We start from the raw sequence: 20919 nt of genomic DNA, 5'->3' as shown, positions 1-20919 counted from the left end.
CAAGTTTGATATGTCAGTTTTACAATCTCAGTATTGGTACACTGTCATTTTTTTTTAAAAGATTCTAGCTGATAAAATCCAACAAGGAATGCTTCCTTTTTGGTTCCATAGCAGTGTGAATGTCTTCAGCCATCACTGTTCTTGAAAACATGCTTTGCGATGAAAAGGTTTTGAGTCCAATCGGTGGCATATCTAGATTGAATGGGGAAGTCTCTTGTCTGTAAAGCTACGGCTAGTCAGTGCAGATAATACTAAGTTGGATGGACTAGTGGTCTGACTCTGTGTGAAGCAGCTTCCTAAGTCACACACAGTCATTGGAAGGAATAAATAAAAAGCTGAAGAGGAATTGCTCTCTTATTGGCATTTGTTTCATTCCTCACTACCATGTGCCAAATAGCTGTTTTCAGTAGTGGCTATAGTTCTTGGGAAGGAAAAAATGGAAGTATGATTGTGGGTTTGAAGAATATCTGACCCACTAAAATGTCACCCTTGTATAAAAATGCTGACATTTTACAGCATTTAAATTTAAGAACCATGCATGGAGTAATTCATTTAATTCAAGTGCAAAATTGTGAGAAAAGTGGAGAGTTAATTAAATGGCTAGAAATATGACAGGGTGTGTTAAAAAGGCCTTAAAGTGTGACATATTTTTAAAACGGTCCCTTAAGAGCAATTGCAAAAGCCTAATTTGTAATAAAGATGTTGAGAATTGTTGTGCTAGCCTGGATCTAGTAAAGTATTACTTGGCGCTGTTTTAATTTTATTAAACTTCATTAAATTTCTAAAGTTCCTTTAACAGAAATAATATTTAGGTTAGATGTGTGTGTTTACACTTCCATGTGCTTTCTTTTCTCCTCCGTACAGCAATTGGAAGCAGTGGCTTCAGCCCAAGACAAACTCACCAGTTTTCCCCACCACAGATATACCCGTCCAAGTAAGATGTCTGTTACGTTTAAGAAAAAGAAAAAGAAAAAAAGTGGAGTTAAACCTCATTTATAATTATAATTGAATCCATCTGCTAAATCATAATTGAAATCAGTTTACCCTTGAGAGAGGTTGTACTTTAGAATAACTACAAATGTATCTTTAGACGTAGAAAATTGTTTAATTAATTAATTTGTTTTGCACAGTGGCCAAGGAATTTACATTCTGTCATGCAGCTTAACCAAAACGTTTGCATGTTTCTATCTAATACAAAGGCTTTCCTGTTTTCTGTCATTTTGCAATGAACAGCAGACCATACCCGCATATTCTTCCTACTCCTTCACAAACGATGGCAGCATATGGGCAGACGCAGTTTACCACAGGGATGCAACAAGCCACAGGTTATTCAACGTACCCACAGCCTGGTCAGCCCTATGGAATCCCATCATATGGTGAGTAAAGTTTTTGGGGAGATGGTGACAAACAGTTGTGTATTGGGCTGTGAAATCGCTTTGCTGATGAGTGCAGCATTACTTAGTGACAGAATACTGCATTTTAGTAGCTTAAGCATAAGTATGTTGCAAAACCACTGAGGCCTGAAAAGAAGTAGAGCATTGTTCCATGATTTTGGAATCGCACTCCTCAGTATTTAGCAGCATCTTAACTTTCACATCCCCACTTTCTTGCTATGGGCTATTTCCACCTGATGTCCTTGCAGAAACACAAGAGTTTTTGATCCAGAGGGAAGTATCTGCTAGTAGAAGAGGGGAGGTTATTTTTAAAAAAATCCTTGTCCCATCGGCAGTCCCCAGTGTCCCACAAAAATCTGTTCTGGAGGATATGCAAACCCAGTAGAACGGATTTTCAGGACGCTCCTGAAAATTTCCCCCTCCCCCTCTGTTGTCAGATGCCTCCAATGGAGTAGCAGAGCAAGGAAGGTCATTTGGTTCCTAGTCTGTGGGTATATGTTGCTATATTAGGTACTTGAATGTCCTGTGACAAGAACCAAGCTATATGTATGGTTTGTGTAAAAAACAGAAAGATCAGTGCACATTTTCTTTATGGAGCATTAAGAGTGTTAAAGACGCTCCCAGCATGCATGGTGCATGTAGATGCCCTTGCTGCATTTGACTTATTAAAGTATTTCTTATGAAATATAGAAAGAATAATTCAACCAAACTTAAGTCACATTAACATCAGGTGCCCTTTTAAATGTGTTGTGGGATGCGGGGTGGTATTGGTTTGTTTTTGTTCTGGTTTTATTATATATTTTGTGTTTTTTATCTTGTATTTTTGTGTTGTGAACCGCCCTGGGATCCACAGATGAAGGGCGGTATACTACTATTACTACTACTACTACTAGATTTCCAAGGCAGCTATTAAACATACCCAGTAAAAGCAACCCACAATTTTATTTAAAACAACAGTTAATAAACCAAGAAGTACTCAACAATTGAAATAGAAGCCAAAGAACTACATAATAGTATATCCAAAAGTACTGCCTCATATAAAAAGGCTTTACACTTTCTTTCCCTAGATGTTGACTGAGAAGGGCACTGGCTCATCTCAACTGGAAGCACGTTGCCCTAAAAGTTTTGGTGATCCCCACTGTTGAGCTCACCTTTGAGGACTTCTGAACTATACTATCTCCCTATATAATGGAAAATAAGTCCACTGGGGTATATTGTCTAATAAAGTGTGACCAGGATTTCCATCTTAACCAACAAATTAAATTGACTGAAACTCGGGAAATAATGGGTTATGTTTTCTTTAACTGGCATTTACAAATCCGTTTCTTTTGTATTTGCTTAAATCTAGCAAATATAATCTTGTGACCTGTTTTAAACTTCATCTTAGTAGAGTGACTATCAGGATTATACTTTCAAGTTTATTTTTAAATGAAAGTAAAAATTAAAACTTTGGCCACTTGTGGTTTATTCCTGTGGTGTTAGAACTGATTTTTTAAAAATACATTTTTTAAAAAAATAATTGAAATTTATTCTTAAACTGTTAGAATAGGAAAATTGATCACAATGCAGTTTGGTTATTTGTTGCTACTTTCTTATGTTAATACAGTTTACATTCTTGTTTTAGGGTTTATATCCTTTTTTTTTTGTAATATTGCCAGTTGGTCTGTTTTTGTGTTTCTTTCCCCCCTTTTTCTGAACAGCAAAATTTTAAAAACTCCTTTTGATATATTTATATATACTTGATAACGATTCAATATGGTGTGATACATCACAAAGATAGCTGTAATAACAAATCAGAACTGAATTTTTGATTGAACACTGATTAATTTACTCTGTAGTAACTAAACATTTTATGGAACACTCTGGCAAAGGCTTTTTATTATATTGTACAATGAGAGAATGGAGAAATAATGTTTGTAACAGAGTGAGCTTGGCTGGTGGAGATGATTGCCACCGACAGCTGGTTGCTAAGACTTTCTTGGCTCTAATGCTGCAGAAAAACTGTTAAAAAAACTTTAAAATGCGGATTTTCCCCATTGCAGGATGGTTTTCGGTTACTGCTTCTTTATCAGACATACTCTTGGAAGTTTATTATTTATTTGAATTAGGTTAAATACACATATTAACATACATATATTCATGCATCAGCATAATTCCCATCACTACCATCATACCATTCATGAGTTTTCCCTCTTAATGCAGAGAAGAGGTTTAAAAGAGTTAGGATTGCTTTTTCACAATATAGCTGCCACGTGGGGAATGAAATTTTACTCCCCAGCTGCTTGCAATGTTATCATGACACTTGCTTCTCCTTTTCAATGCACCCTTGAGAGTGGATGATTTGCAGTGGAAAAATAATTGAGGGTTTTTATAAATGAGAAGCAGCTTACACACCAATACATGGTCTACATGCAGCTTTGTCATATCTAAAATTGCCAGTGCATAATCCACATGGTGATTTTATTTTGTATGCCAAATGACCAGATTAGCTCCAACAGATTTGTTGGTGTTCCTGACACCACCTGCATGCATCTTGCCTCACTTCAGAAACCCAGGGCTGAGCTTTGGTTGCATTGCCAAATGTCACTGATTCTCTGCAGCAGTTAAAGCTTACCTGTACAACTGGGCTGCAGGCAATACCCTTTTCCAACACAACATAAAATAATGGCCTATTATGGTGTGGATGCAAACCAGACAGTGAGGTGCCAATGCATATGGCAGGCTGCAAAATGTTATTTTTGTCTCTATCTGTTTATCAGGCTAAATACATTCTAATTTTCTGGATTGCATTTATTTAATGAAAACATTTGCAGGGTTGTAGATGTTTGAATTTTGATGAAATTCAATAAGAAAAGAAATAAAAAAGACTATATAATGTTACTACAATCTGAAGAGACATGTCAAAGGTGTGGGATCTGTATTGTTTACATGGCAAAAAGGCTATATCCCTTTTGCAGTTAATAATGGATATGTGCCTATAGGCCCAAGCAATAATTTAAAAAGAGATAATTTTCCCACTTTCACCCCTGTTTGAAAATGTCTAGGAAAAATCTTAAAACTATTGAGTTGTAAAAGGTGCTTACTGTATGTGTTGGCCCCTGGTAACTAAACCAACTAAAGCGTTGGGACCCAGGTGGTGGAAATTCTGTATATGCAGTTGCCCAGTTACCTTGAATTCATGTACAGGATTGCACTGTAAAACTTGTCAACTTTGGTAGCTAAGAAAGTTTTAACTCACATCCTGGACTTCATAAATATGAAATTCCCTATTGATATTCAGACCCTCTTTAATTATTAAGCTCTTGCATGTGAAAAGTTATAGAAGAAAGAAGTACTTATATTAATAAAACGAGTTGTCTAATGTCTTTCTGAATGAGCAGAAAACTAAAAATGTATAATAGTATCAAATGTGCTTTAAACATCTATAATTTCACAATTTTAAGCTAAAACTGTCACTGTTCCTTCATACTGATAATGTAACGATTGCTAAATAGGTGAATCTACAGTATGCTCATGCAAGATTTAAATTAAACAAGAATTTAAATTAGAAAGGTTGCATCAGTTCAGATAGTGCAGCTTAATTAGATTATGGGTTGGTGTCCTTTTGCATACTTACATGAATACTTGTGTGATTTTATTTAATGCCCTCTGTTAAAATATGAACAACTAGCTTTGCTATCACTAACTGATTTAGGTGCATTGTGGGCAGGCATCAAGACAGAAGGCGGATTATCTCAAACACAGTCACCTGGACAGACAGGCTTTCTGAGCTATGGTGCAAGTTTTAGCACTCCCCAGCCAGGACAGGCTCCATACAGTTACCAGATGCAAGGTCTGTATAAAGTAATTAGAATTTGTTTGCTTTTCACATGTTGTTTTGGTTTTGTGGGGTTTTTCTAAATAATAATTGAAAATGCAGGTAGCCAAATGAAGATGATAGCAGTGTATATTATGTGCAAAACTAGATAGATTTTAAATGCAATTTTGCATTGTTGATGATAAATTAGCGTTTTTAATTCAAACCTAAGTTTTAAAGGTCTCATCAACATAAACATTTTAAACATGGCTATTTTATTATGTGATTCCAACATTACAATGACCTTTATTGTAAAATTCCATTTCTTGCAGCATAGTTCTCTACTGTGATAGAAAACAGAGCAGTGTGAAAATTTGTGTCAAGAATACAAATATAAACTGACATAATTTCATCCCTTAGGTGTGTTTTCTTTGTCTGTAAATTTAAGATGACATTCCCTACAAGTTAACTTGTCAGAATTATTTAGGTAATGTTGGCAGTATAATTTGGAAGTTCTATAAGTATTAGATGCTATCAGTTGTGGTTTCTTCCCCAAAGTAATTTGAATGTTTGCTTGATATTATACATAATGCCTAATATATTGTATATTTCTTTGTGTTGGTACTTATGGAATCCAGTTCTCCTTAGGAATAGAGAAAAGGATTCAAAACTAACCAGAAACATGATCTCTAATTTTAGACTGGGTCAGTGGGAGCTATGCATGTTGAATCCCTTGGAAACCTTAGAACAGATGTTATGAAGCAGAGAAGCCTTAATGTCTTAACTGTATCAGACTTCGTTGATGCAGAATAGCTTTTAGGATGCATTGATCTAGTCCTTAGCCAGTAAGCAAAGGAAACATTTACCTTTAGAACTGACAGCAAACTTAGAATGGCAGAGGTGATGATCTGACATAAGGTCTGGATTAAGACACATTACCACCAAGTTTTCAACAGAAAGAATAAGATTTCTTTCAACTGATTATTATGATAATTATTTTTAAATTGGAATTATGTCTGTCATATCTTCGTTTGTAGGATCTGGCAGCTGCTTCAGCCTCATTTTTAAATATTGCTTAATTTCGTCTTCTTCTTCTTTTGGAATAGTGGCCTTATCATATAACAATTCAAATATGGTTAGCAGCAACATTGCTGAGAGCAAAAGCAGCAGAGTCAGGGCTGTGATTCTTGCATCCTACATTTTTCGTATTCTAAGTGCACAAGCACTTTTGCATCCTGCTGAGTTTTCACAAATCACCAAAGAGCGATTTTCACAGAGGTTCAAAGGGTTCAAAGATGTGCCTTATCGTCTCCTAATTAGTATAAGTTGAGGACTATAGGGAAGTTGCATATGTTGGTAGCTATAGTAAAATAGTTTGAAAATGGCATTTTCTTCTTTCTTATCTGTACAATCCGTACAATCTGAAATGTTACAGTGGGTTTCACTTCTGTATAGGATTGATAATTCTAAACTGAGGTTGTGATGGTGAAAACTTAAATAGCTTTCTTTATTGTGGGTAAGTTAATGCAAAACACTTTCGCTCTGGCTTTGCCCATCCTTGGTTTTAGCACCGCCTGCTGCTGGCATGCAGCCTTGGTCTTAAGTATGGAAAGCTAGCTCTGGATCCTGTAATGTATATTCTGTTTCTAATTTGTTTTTTAATGTTACAATTTTGTTGTCCTAAAAAAATTAATGGGTGTCAAACCCTCAGTAAGTTAGGGACTTCCCCTGCATGTGGCTCCAATGGGTTGAGCAGAAAAGACCAATAGTGAGTCCAAAAGTTATGAAGGTGGTTTCTGCATGTGCTGTAGAAGGAAGTGAGGGGCAGATGGGGTTCACCAACCTGGGAACGTAGCCCATCTAGGAGAAGGAGAACTCTGTACCAAAACCTCCACTGCCTTGCGGGATACCTTCGGGAGAAGAAAAGGCCAAGGAGTAAACCCTAACAGGAGTCCCCGAGACAGTTGGATGGCGCCTTGTACACCTCTTTCTGGCAGCTCCTGCAGCCATGCTTGTGCCAAATGTATTGCTCTGCTTTCCTTTGGACCTCATCAGCAAGGCCAAGAGAGAGGTTTATTCAGGATATCAATACACACTGCTCAGGTTTGCATCCTGGGGAGGTCACTTTGGTGCTTATAACACAGCAGTTTGACTTCACCCCCAGAGGTGCCCTCCATTTTGTCTCAAGACATGCCAACAAAAACACTGAAAGAACTTCCCATTTATTCTTACTCTCTGCTTCCTGTTTTTAACCAGTTGCTGTTTTTAACAAACAAAAAGACTTCTGTTCTTATCCCATGACTGCTAAGCTTACTCAGGAGTCTTTGGTGGGGTATTTTGTCAAAAGTGTTCTGAAATTCTTACATACACAGTGTTGTGGTCCTAGCATTACTCATGAGCCAATTGTTTCAGCACAATTACCTATTTATAAAATGTACTTGTAATTTGTAAAGGTGCAAAATGATTTTTGTATAATTTTATAGTTCATTGGGTTAGATGGTGGCACTCACTCTTTTTTGTTGATCTGCATATCATCTGATACAATAGCACTGTGCTTTTGTGGCATGACATACCTTATTAAAATGTGGCAAACTTTAAAGAATGTTTTAAGTACTCCTAAGCTGATGTCCTTGGGTGGTCTACGTAGCAGTTTTCAGAAACCTGTTTCACATTTGTTATGGTCTGTGAGACCCTACTTGCTCTCCATAGGAGTCAGTAATGGCATAGATGAAAGAGATGTTTGTTGTAATATGCTGGCCTAGGTGCAATAACAGTTTTCATTGGCTCTTGTGAACTTTCTGCCAATATGCAAGAAAGGCAAGTTTACAATCCTAAGCATGTTTACTCAGCCATAAGTCCCAATAAGTTCAGTTGGGCTTACCCCCAAGTAAGTAGACACAGGATTGCCGCTTAAGTGTTATTTTAGATGTTAGATATTTTTCTTGCATTTCTGTGAAATTTATACATTAATTGATTCTATATAGGAGTACTTCTATGTACATATCCAATTAATCACAAACAATAAAATGTTTATTCTTAAGAAATGTTGCATAAAGTGGTTACTTGGTCAGCATGATCCCACTCATGTTTACTTCGGAGTAGGGATATGGATATCTATTAGACCTCTTCATAGTTCCAGGGGAAACAGTAGCCAACAAGAATCTTTGCTGAGCAACATTCGACAATTATTTTAATCACTGTCCCGAAATAATGTCCTAAATGCTTAGGCACTGATATTTATTTTTATTTTCCGTATTAATACAAAGGTGAATGCTTTTACTAAAAGCAAGTATTTGAAAAATTGGGAGTTGAAACCCCTTATTCCTGCTACTGAAATATCTCTTTGTTCTACTAAAATGTTAATGTGTGTCTGTTTTTTCATATACAACTAGTCCTGATTTCTCCAAAGGCAGTGGGTTGGATCCTGAGAACTGCAAGCAGAAGAAAGCTCACAGAAGGGGATTTCCCCCACTGCAGTCTTCTGCACTCCCCGCTCAAAAGCAATCTGTCCTGAGGGTTGCAGGATCATTCAGAACAGGGTGAGATTGAACATGAGAGGACTGCTGTGGAAGGGGTGAATTGACACCTTCTGTGAGCCCACTATTCATTAATTCTCTCTTTCTGTTAATTTTCATTTGCTCATCCTGTTCTGTTCTGGAGGGTCCCCAACCACAAGGACCAGCTTTTTCGGGCAGGGTGGAGGGGGCCACTGGGAGGAAGTTTGTAAAGTCCCCTTCTGCAAGTTTGTTTCTGCTTATGGTTGTCAGGATCCAACCTGATGTCTTGAGGTATCCATAGTAAGTGTTTGTATAACTGGATGGCTCATGAGCATGAGTATAAATAACTTTTTATTGTTTTCTCTAAGGCATTTAGAGAGAACACTAGTTAATGTAGACTAGTTTATCTAAAGGATTACCATGTAAGTTATTTATGCGCTAAATCTCATACTTCATCTAAGGCACCTCCAGAAATATGGATCCCATTATATGGGGTTTACAAAATTAAAGAAGGAACATTTCTAATATACTGTGTAGTTTAGATTTCCTTTTTAGACTTTTAAAAGTGAGGGTCACTTTTTACAAAATCCTTTTAATTGCAATCCTATGGAAGAGTCAAAAGGCAGTGCTATTTTTCTAGAAAAAGAGGTGCCAAAACTCACCATAAACGCCTCCCCTGTTCTATTATAATGGCAATGGTGCCCACCTGAGAGGTGCCAGCTACAAAAAAGTCCTACCAAAAGATATCTCTGTCCTAGGAAGTGGCTGGAATCTGAAGGATCCCTCTACCACTCTCCAGCTTGTGTGTGTGTGTGTGTGTGTGTCTTAGATACAGTTGCAAGCATATCCTAACGTCATTCTCTCAGATATCTTTGGACCATTATTCCTCTCATTGGTTCTCCTTTTGGTACCTTAGTTCTTAGCTATTCTGAAATCATGATAAATGAAAAAGGCAGATTATGAGGGTGCTTTGCTACTTCAGTGCCTCCTGGAAATTGCAGCTTTTTGTATTCCCCATTCCCTCTCCCCTCCTCCATACACTTTCACTATTAAGTGTCCATATGTTCACATTTGCTTTTGGGCCTAAAAGGAGGTTGCTGCCCTTTTAGAAATTCAGCTTTGTAGATAAAGGCATTAAAGCAAGAGTGCCCATCTGTCCATTTTGGACAGCTAAGGTTGAGAGAGTATTGCAGTGTCCAGGCACATTTAGGCTATGGCCTTTCTACTTGAAATGTCATATAATAATTCTCGTAGTGTCAGGGGCAACCATAACTTCTGAAGGAAAGAGAAAACTGCTGCCCAAGGCTATATAAAGAACATTTAATGAACTATAATTATCTGTGCCATTATTGAGAAGCCCATAAGGTTAATAGATTGTGGTGAAAACTTCTTTTGTGTTTCTATAGCATGGAAGAAAACATTATAGCAATAATAAAAAGTTTCATTTTTAAGGACTACAAAGTATAAGTCTTGTTAACAGCAATAGAAGTTTGGAGTTCCCAGTATCTTCCAGGATATGTGTCATTCCCCCCCAAAAAGAACAACAACAATGTGACATTGAGACATATTTTAATAATATTTATTTATAAACAAATAAATCAGTGGAGTTTCCAAGTAATTTTTTTAGGACCACAATATCTATGTAGTTTTGTACTGATTTGAAACTTACAAGGGTACATAAGCAGAATAACTACATAAGCAGATATTGCTCTGGATTACTATTTAAGACAGTAGGGGGAGATCTCATATTTGAATGCTTATCCAAATAAAAAGCTTCCTCCACATATTTCCAAGGAGTAGCTGTGTTCGTCTGTTTCAGTAAAATCAGATAATATTAACCTATTTATTATGACATGGACTAGAGTTTACTTAATCAGTGCTTGACGTGTTATCCGGATACACATAGTTTGGGAGGGGGTGTAGTAAACAGGTGTGTGTGTGGGGGGGGTGAAATATAGAATGTACAGGAGATGATAATTATGTCATTAATAAGGGCCAGTCACAAAACATGATAACAAACACCCTGGAAATTGATAAGCCAGGAAAAATAGATGGTCACCTCCCTTGAACAAAATACAGGTAACTTCAAACAGAGACCACAATGTGAAATGAATTACACACACACACACACACACACACACACACACACACACACGTGTATGTGTATCCGTAACACCTTAGCCTTCTTGTGAAGTAGACTCTAGTCTATGAAAGCTTATGCCATAATAAATGTTAGTTTTCAAGTGCCACCAGACACTCTTGTTGCTTTTTCTCTTCACATAGAAAATCAGCATGTTAGTTTTCACTATTTTCAATAGTGGAAGGAGTCTTTTATATGAGGAAGCATTCTTAGCATAGGAACCTTCCACCTGTAATTTGAAGTGGCACTTCACTGAAAGTGACACATAGTAAAAACTGTGCCACTGATTCTACTGATCAAGCTTTGCTTCATTCTGTTATGTTAGGTATAACATAAGAGCAAAGTGATTTTGACTTACGATTCTACTCTTAATACATTCCATTTGAATAACTTTTTAGCTTTCAATCTAGAACCCTGGAAGCAATGATTTATCATTCATTCATTCACAGTATAGTCTTGCCTATGACACAGTAGATTACTTATTGTACCAGCATATGAAAATTTCTGTTTTGTCACTGTTGATTTGTTGTGTTGTTCTTTTTAGAGACATTGTATTGACTATTCATATAAACTTTCTTCCTTTTTTCGTTCTGTTTCAGGAAGCAGTTTCACTACATCATCTGGAATATATGCTGGAAACAATTCACTTACAAATTCTACGGGATTTAACAGTTCGCAACAGGTAACTATATGAAAATTATTAAATGACAGGGTGCCAAAAGTGTGTTTTGAGAAGGATAATACAACTCATATCTGTAATTCTACATAAAACCTTGAAGTTCTTTAGAATTTTGAGTATTACCTTAATGTTACTTGTAACAGCCCCTCTTTATTGCCTTAAAAAAAATATCAGGATGATATTTAGACCCAATTCTGATATAGTTTTTCTAAAATTCAATTTCCTATTTATGCAAAATAAATAATGTTTGTGATTTCCTACTCTGCAAAATCCAAGATGGCAGAGAAATTGAGGCATCTGTTTCCACTTCCACTTTAGAACGCACACCAAAAAGTAAGCAGCATGTTGATGGGAAAATCTCTAATACAGCTTTTTTCTCAACTCTGGTAGGAGTATCCTTCTTACCCCAGCTTTGGCCAAGGTCAATACGCACAGTATTATAACAGTTCTCCATATCCTTCGCATTATATGACAAGTAGCAACACCAGTCCAACAACCCCTTCTTCCAATGCGACATACCAGCTTCAAGAACCACCATCTGGCATCACAAGTCAAGCAGTTGCAGATCCTACAGCAGGTAAATGCATAGATTTGATTGTACCTATAGGCCACAATTTGGTACTTGAAATGTATTTTTAGAAGAGTTCTAAATGTATGGTGGCACTTATTAAGAAAGAACTGGCTCAGCAAGGGAAAAGTGGACAGCAGTGAGTTTTTAAATACAGGTTTTCCTATAGTTACCACCTCAAATAATTTATAAACACCAGCATTAAAAAGTAAAAACACAGATTACAAGATGTGTTATAGTCTTTTCAGATGTTGAGCTCATTACTCAAACTTTAGCTAATATTTGCTATCATGACTATCCCAGTGTTCATGACTGGTAGGTGGGGTAAGCATGGCACACCATAGCTTCTCTGGTGGCACTGCTGGTGGTAGTGGCTCCACTGCAGCAAGAACCCGAAGTGTTGCCCAGGTGGGTCTGAAACTACCATCCATGGTAGCTGGTGGGCAGCTCTGCAGATCCCCCAAAGAACTTCTGGTTTTAGGGCATCTTAATTGGACCAGCCTGCAACAGGCACAGCCAAAAAAAGGATGTGTAAGAACTTCACTAGGCTTGCTTAGTCCAGCTGCAACCCTGCGTACATTTACTTAGAGTAGACGCCACTGAACGCAGTGGGACTTCTGAGTTGGATTGCACTGAAGAGCTTGACTGCAAGTTGCAAGTCCATATTTAGCTATAATAATACCCAGATGTTCCAGTCATTACTAAGCATCAATCCAGAGGGCTTAGGGAGGATGGTGGCCATTGGATGATAGTCAATGGGAGAAGCTCCAGCAGTGAGTTTTATCCCACCCCATTTGACCCTCTTTGCCCCATAATATTTATCAGAGATGTTGGTGCCCTACTTCCTCCACACTCCAAAATTTAAGCTGAAAGTTCTCCACAGAAGACATAGTTTTAAACTAATTCTAAACTATTTTCAAACTGAATTCAAGAGCAAAGAATGTGAGAGAGCAAAGAACAAAGTTTACAGGAATCAGTGAGCTTTTAGGTTAACTTTGGTTGGCTTATGTTCTATGAATTTTTGGAAGCTGGAGGATGTTTTGTTTTTTAAGAAATAACCCCTCCAAGTATTGGAAAGGAGAGTTTTCAGTTGACTTCATTGTTGTATATATTTGGGTTAGGAAGAATTCTGACTTCCAGGAATTAGTGTACCACTGGTAACATAAATACATATGGTAATCTATTACAAAAGTACACCAAAACTTTGTGTGGCCATTTCAGTGCATCATACTTAAAGAGAAACAAAATCAAAGAACTACAACTAAACTAAAATATAAGCATTTTTTTCTTCTGAAGCAGAGTACAGTACAATCCACAGCCCAGCAACACCCATCAAAGATTCTGATGCAGAAAGGTTGCGTCGCAGCTCAGATGGCAAATCACGTGGTCGAGGCAGAAGGAATAATAATCCTTCACCACCGCCTGACTCCGACCTAGAGGTATTGTATATGAAGTAGCTATTTTATTTATTTATCTCTCATACTCTTCAGAAGCATTGGGGCGAGTTACAGCATACTAGGCTATTAGATGTATAAAACCAAATTCCAGCACATGAAAATCCTCAAAAGCAAAGCAAAATTATAAACTCCAGCTATAAACCATTCCACTCCTACTTAGTCTTATATTTTGACCTTTCTCACAAGGGAGTTTCCATCCCCTTCAAAATTACTCGCCCCTAGATTGTGTCCTCTGCTTGCTGAGAGGTAATAGCTACCCAGGGCATTACTGCAACACTTCTACTGCTTCCTGCTGGAAGGGCACCTACCTAAATCTAATGCAGGAATAGGAAACCAGTCACCTCCAAATGTTAATTCTTAGTAGAAAAGTATGTGTTAATGTGGAGATGTTATATTACTTATTGATTGTTGTTCTGAAATGTATGGGTTTCTCTAAAATAGCTTTGTTATGGTACAACATTCAGAATAGTTTGTTCACGTGTACATCCATTGATCAAAGCTTTTTTTCCTATTTTAATTATCAACTTTACAGAGGGACCCATTGATTTGGTTATCTTTTTACAGAGAGTATTCATTTGGGATTTGGATGAGACAATCATCATTTTCCATTCCTTGCTTACAGGATCCTATGCTAACAGATATGGGAGAGTAAGTACCATGACAGTCAATGTCTATATGTCTTTGTGCAGAAAGAATCTATAGTATGGTGTGGTAGTGAAGTAAAAAGTAAAGTAGGAGAACTGTCTAATGGTACCCATCCAGGTTTTCAGTGCTGGTGGCACAAAAACAAAATTAGTAGTATACAAGATTGTCAGATCATACATTGCTTTGATCTAATTATCAGTGTAATCCCATGCTTGTTTCCTCAGGAGTAAGTCCCACTACTTATTTCCCAACCAGTGTGGTTAAGGTTTTATCCTATAGAGTTATTTGACCATGTTTATAAATTAGAAGTGAGGAATTAAATAATTACATTCTATTAACGAACAAACCAACCAATATTTGCATGATTTTAGTATCAGCCACTGGGAAACAACAGCAGAAGATGGCTATTGCACTCATATCCTTCTTGATTGCTTCCCATAGGTATCTGTTTGGTCACTGTCAGAAACACCATGCTGGACTAGTTAGGCTTTTGGCCTTAATTTGCAGAGTTACCCTTAAGATTCTTATTACTGTCTCTGGGAGTTTCCCAGCTGAACATTCATGCTATTACGTTCACACAGAGGTTATAAGACATCATCAGCACTTGGTTGCTATCCTGCAATTTCCAGTTTAATTTCCCATCACCTTTTTAATTGGCCTTTCTGCAGTTGGAAAAATGATGGGCTATTTGCACTAGAAAGTGTGGGTTAACCACATTTATTTGGATTAACCACATAAATGACCTGATTGCAAGGGCCCTATGACATAAGAAGTCTCATATCATGCAGGAAGATCATATTCTATGGCTCTTCCCATTACATTAGTCCAATTTTCAACCTATGAAGCTGCCTTATACTGAGTCAAACCAGTGGTCTGCCTAGCTCAGTATCATCCAAACTGACTGGATGTGGCTCTCTGGGGTTTCAGGCAGGACTCATTCCTACATGGAGATGCCATGGACTGAACCTGAGACCTTCTGCATGGAAACAGAGCCTCTAGCACTGAGCTATAGTGCTTCTCCTGTTCTCCAAGGATTGATACTGGTATGGGAACAGCTGCAGCATGGCTTCCTCCCACACAGTCTAGGACTTTTCACAGTATCCCAATGCACCGGAACGAGTAGTGCTGCAGCTGCTCCCACAATGCTATGGACTTTGGGATGTGAGGAAGTCTTTCCCACCCCAATTAAATTGATAATATATATACTATACTAGTAAAGAAATGAATGTGTTGTCCCTATTACTTACGTTGAGTGAAAGCAAAGAACTATGTATAAGATTATGAAAGGGAGTTTGCTATGGCAGATGTCCAAAAAAAAGAGTGCTTGCACTGTATGACTCAGTGTAAAAAAATATTTTAATTGAAAAAAAAGGCACTGAAATTGCCTCCAATACTTTCAGATAGATCAAGCACTTTAATCTATAGAGAATTGAATAAATAACTTTTGATGTGGGTATGTCAAAGCTATCCTGCTTTTAAATAAATGGGCTCATGTGTATATCTCTGACATGCTTCAGAATGATGATGTGATAAAGCACTGCACGCTACCCTTAAAATATTAGTCAATGTAATCTCTGCTTCTCTTGTTCTTAGTATGAAGTGCTGTTTTTACAAAGGCTAGATTAATGTTTAAGAGCACAATCAAACTTTTCAGTGTTTGCTGGAGGAGTTTTTTCTTTCTCATCAAAAGGGTGGTGTATGTTTTTTGTATATTGTATTGCCGACAGTGCAATCCTGCTCTTCCTTGATGTTGATGTCTGGGGTGCTGGTGATTAGGATATTGTGCAGTCTTCTCTTTGGTGGCCTCTATTTGCCACCAGTTGGAGAGGCTCTACTGTAGCTGCCATATTTGGTGGTTTTCCTATCAGTGGAACTCTCCAAAATAAGGTGGGATGCTGGCAGCTTGGGATCCCCGAAAGGGCTTGATCCTAGATCTTCTCTGCTATTCCAGTTATATAATGAAAAACTGGGGGCAGGAGCCGGGGGGCACTTCAATGCCCTGGCTGGTTCGATGCGGCAAGTTTTGGGATTTGGCAGTCAGTCCTCTACTCCACCTTGTTGCTCCCTGGCCAGGGTTAAGATTGCTGTGCTGCATGAGTTTCTCATACTATAAGCAACTTTAGTGTGTTAGAGTGAAATTTGATTCATCCCCAAATGAAAGAAGCAACAGCAAACAAAACCTCATGTGCTCATTAGAATGCAGCTCAGAGCAAAAAGGAATTGGCCAATTCAGGACAACAACTTTTTGCTCAGAAGTGTCATGAATGTGCATTGTACAGTTTGCCCAAAATCGGGTGTACATTTTAAAAGTAATTCTAGGATTACAGACACCAGTGAATGCAGCATTAGTGAACAGGGCTCCCCAGGTGTACACTGTGCAAGTGTATTAATACTGCACATGTACAAAGTGGCATTTGATTTAAATAAGAGGCTGGCCACATGTAACCTTGCATGAGTGATTTGCATTTATATACCCAGCATCACATTTAAATCAGGTGCGATCCCTGCGACGGGGTGAGCTCCCGTTGCTCGGTCCCTGCTCCTGCCAACCTAGCAGTTCGAAAACACGTCAAAGTGCAAGTAGATAAATAGGTACCGCTCCGGCAGGAAGGTAAACAGCGTTTCCATGTGCTGCTCTGGTTCGCCAGAAGCAGCTTAGTCATGCTGGCCACATGACCCGGAAGCTGTATGCCGGCTCCCTCGGCCAATAAAGCGAGATGAGCGCCGCAACCCCAGAGTCGGCCATGACTGGACCCTAATGGTCAGGGGTCCCTATATGGCTGTTACAGCTCTGTTTCAATGAGAGGAAGAAAAGAAGCAAAGCAACGAAGTTACAGTGACAAGTCAAGGGGGGAGAGATAGTAATTTTGGCACTAATCAAAATTACCATTTTATCTTCTTCAGTAATTCTGCCATAGTAGTGGGTGGAAGTGAAGAAGTCCAGGTTTGATGCATTATATTTTTAGACCTTTTAAGATGGATCTAAATAGCTCACTTAAAAAAAAAAAAAAAGATAGCGTTATAACAAATATATCTGACAAACTGATGTGTTTCGTAACAAAAAAAATTACACTGATGTTGTGGATGCTAGCCATGGGGTGCTCATGAGATTCACATTTCACATTTCTCACACCAATCATAATGGCAATAGATATGGCTAGAGGGGATGTGTGTGCATTTTCTCATTAACAAAATACTGTCATTTGAGCGCAGGGCAAAAGCAAATTCTCTGCAATATAAGTACTATCTTAAATAAAGATGTTTAGATTTCATTCAAAAAAATGACCAACAGCTGTGCTAAAAAAGAAAGTGTGAAAGTGCTGGCTATATTCTTCAAATGTTTACAAAGAGAGATGCCTTCTGCAGATTTGTGTCTCTAATCAAATCACCTCTTGCAGCGTTAACAGCTGGCATGCACCACAAAGTGGTCAATGCCAAGTGCTTCATGAATGATTATTTGAAACTATTTTAAAAAATCAATTGCTGCATAACACGAAAGACGCTAAGAAAAGTTGTAAAATTAAATGGTTCAGGTGTAACATCAAACCATGGTTTGATACTATATGAATGAGCAATTTTGGTTTGTCCACTCTCCACTTTTCCCATTTCACTGCCAGATCCTAGTGTTAAATCCTGATTTGCAGGACAACAAAAACCATAGTTAGCTAGTTCAGATGAAAGGAGGTAGGGAATTGCCATGTGCACGGGTAGAAAAGGAGGAAGAGTGCTAACCCAAGGCTCCTTGACAACTCATTCATGTACCTCCAAATAATGGTTTAACATTATGTCTGAACCACCTTAATGGTATTTGAATTTTTGCAATCCTGATCAGAAAAGTTATTTTCTCTAGGGGGCGGGGAAGCCTACCTGATTTAATTCTAAGAGATCCTTATGTGTGCTTTAATGTTCTGTGAAGAGGGGAGGGAAAACAAAAACCCTCTTTCACAGAAGTCTTCAATTGTGGCTTTCCAGCTTAACTGGAAAATAAGCCAAGGCACGTACAATAAGTGAACTTTCCTGTTTTTCAACTACTTCTTACCCACAGAACAAAGGGAGTGAACATTTTAAAATCACATACTGATAGTTTTTGTACCCTGACTTCCATGTTCAAGAAAAGAATATGTGGTCTATCACACTGGTATTTCCCCTTTTAAACTGAACATTCACCTGAGATTTGCACCTTTATACCTTATTAGACATTCACATTGAACTACAAATCCTAATAAACTTACAATGGATGGTAATTTTCCTTAACTTTCAGTTCCCAGTAATTATTTGGAAATTAATGGTTCTGAATAGCAAAAGAGGACTTGGGTTGTAGTATTTGATTACACCAACGCTATACACCATTGTACTTGTGTTCAGTGTACACAGGGATTTCAAGCACAAGACTTTTTCTTTTTTAAAAAATATTTATCCTGTAGATTGCTTGAGTCAGTGCAGTTTGGTTTGGGAACAGAGAGAATCTAGGAGAGCAGTGAGAAATTTATTTCTATAGATTCTTGGTAGTGTCAAAAAAAAAAAAAAAAGGATTTTGCAATATTGCTGTTCCAGAGACTCTAGGTAGGAAAGTGAGGTTATTCATAATCATAGGATTCTGCTCTTTGATGCAGGAGAAAAGGGTATAAGCTAATCAAAGAAATGTAGTCCTCGAAATAGTAGTTAAAATTGGAATGAGAAACCAGACTGGAATTTATATTATATAATATAGAAACATGCTTAATACTGAGTCAGTTCATTGATCCATCTTCCTCCACATTGTCTACACTGGCTAGCAGTAGGTCTCCAGGAATTCATACTCAAGTCTTTTCAGACCCTGAAGCTTTTTCATTCAAAGCATATGCTCTAGCTCTGATCTATTACCCTTTCCTTTGAGATATAGAATAGATATAGACACATACACATACACATACATATATTATAAATAAATTATGTTTATAAATTTTGTCCTGCTCTTAGCATTGTTCTTTGCCCCCACTTGGATGGTCAGCCGTGTTAGGTTTAGAGATTTCAAACCTCATTTTTCTTTATGAATATATTCAGAGTAGCAAAATTACCTAAACACATCAGAACATTAAGTACAAAATAGTTGTATTTTGTTGTTTTAATGAATTTAAAGCATTTATGTTGAAGCACTCTGGGAAGTTATTGCCAGACGAATGATTGATTAATGTGGGAGATATCTATCCCAATCTAGTTTATTTATTAGCTTTTTTAAATTTATAACCCATTCTTTCAAAATTATGTTTTCATGTTCATGACCTTGAAAAATAATTTTGTTAAATTGCATGCCCTATGTATATACTAGGGCCCTGTTGCAATTCATAGATTAATAATGTATATTAAACACACACATCTGTATTGTATTTGCAAACCACAATGCTGAGCACATTCTGATTTTATTAGATCAGTAAGAAGTAACTTGTTATGGTAATGTCTGTAGAGCAATTAAAGTGTGTTGTACATGAATAAAAAAAAACCCCTATAGATTTCTTCTCCATATGGGTGGGCTATAGCTGAATGATTAGTATTTTATTAGAGTCCTTAAATCTATTGTGTAGTATTTTGGGAGGAGCCCATAGATCTATTTCAGAATATATGTGGAAGGTTCTGGTTCAGTTCCTAGTATTTTTCCAGAATTGAGCTCATGTAGCAGAGCTGAGGAAACTCTCCTGAGGACCTATGAAACAAAGGTTTGCCAAAGTATAAGGAAGCTTCGTATTTCTATTCAATTAGACTACAGTGACCTCCACCCCCCTAAAAAACCCCTCATGCATAGGATCTTTCCTGGCCCACCTTTTTAGCAAATCACTTCATACCCCTCCACACCATGTGGCCTAAACTGCTCTAGTCCACAATATCCCTCATCCTAACTACTGCAGCGACAACAGTTCTTCAATGGAGCACCTTTGGGCTCAGACCTAGGATGGCAGACTCTGGAGGAACAGGAGGAGGGGGAATGGGAGTAGGAAGCTGGATCAAAGAAGCCCTTCCCTCCCTCTGAACACATCTGGCTTCAATGTATAAATAACCTAAATAAATAAATGCAGAATCTGGGCTCATAACAGTTTGGGTGGCAGAGAACTGTAGAATTCTAGGCTTCCTTTCTATACATTACCGACTATAATTGTTATTTTTTTCTTTGAGGACCCCCCTACTTCTGTTTCCTTGGGACTGAGGATGGAGGAGATGATTTTCAACTTGGCAGACACACATCTATTCTTTAATGATTTAGAAGTAAGTAATTATAGTTCTATCAAGACAAAATTTACTATTAGTTTCTTTTTATAGGCTTGTAGAGGGAAATCATAGCTGGCGCAAGGGAGGAAAATAACACTGGATCCACAATGTCACTTCTGCTTCATACCAGCCTTGGCAGAAAATGAGGAGGGTTCCTCCTCACTTTTCACTCCAAGCTGGTGTAGCTGACAGGACCAAAGATCAGGGGATCTGGACAGTTTGAGGTCTGCTCCTGACCTGGTGGTTTACTACCCAGGAAAAATCCAATTTCTGGGCTTTCCACTTGCTAGTGATGGCAGTAGAATTATTGGCTGTAGCTTTCCACTCACTTGGATGCAGCTGGAGCCTCCCCAATGCAGCAGAGCCCTACCCTTGGTGACACCTATGTGCCATCCTAGCCCTACACACACCAGCCATCAACATAGGAGTGAGGGTTGTTTTGACCTCTCAGAAATGCTTATTTGCTTGAATATGGCAGGGGTACTCAAATTCACATCAACTCG

At 37.9% G+C, this 20919-nt stretch overlaps 1 protein-coding gene across 11 annotated transcripts in view; it reads left to right on the top strand.

Moving 5' to 3' along the window:
• The window catches only part of EYA1 (EYA transcriptional coactivator and phosphatase 1), an 89271-nt gene that overhangs the window by 32913 nt on the left and 35439 nt on the right, over positions 1-20919 (top strand). For 6 of the 11 annotated variants that reach the window (XM_079983096.1, XM_079983091.1, XM_079983086.1 and 3 more), the window contains 8 exons: positions 865-934; positions 1234-1376; positions 5089-5226; positions 11427-11509; positions 11897-12083; positions 13371-13513; positions 14096-14179; positions 20324-20413. In XM_079983096.1, coding sequence (XP_079839222.1) covers positions 865-934; positions 1234-1376; positions 5089-5226; positions 11427-11509; positions 11897-12083; positions 13371-13513; positions 14096-14179; positions 20324-20413 — 938 coding nt within the window. The remainder of the gene's footprint in view (positions 1-864; positions 935-1233; positions 1377-5088; positions 5227-11426; positions 11510-11896; positions 12084-13370; positions 13514-14095; positions 14180-20323; positions 20414-20919) is intronic. The other 5 variants (XM_079983087.1, XM_079983089.1, XM_079983092.1 and 2 more) reach the window with 3 other exon arrangements.

Source organism: Podarcis cretensis (genome assembly GCF_951804945.1).
Source record: "Podarcis cretensis genome assembly, chromosome: 7".
In the NCBI taxonomy this organism is placed as follows: domain Eukaryota; kingdom Metazoa; phylum Chordata; class Lepidosauria; order Squamata; family Lacertidae; genus Podarcis; species Podarcis cretensis.
The sequence above is the reverse complement of the archived record's forward strand: the minus strand, read 5'-3'. Positions and strand labels throughout refer to the sequence as shown.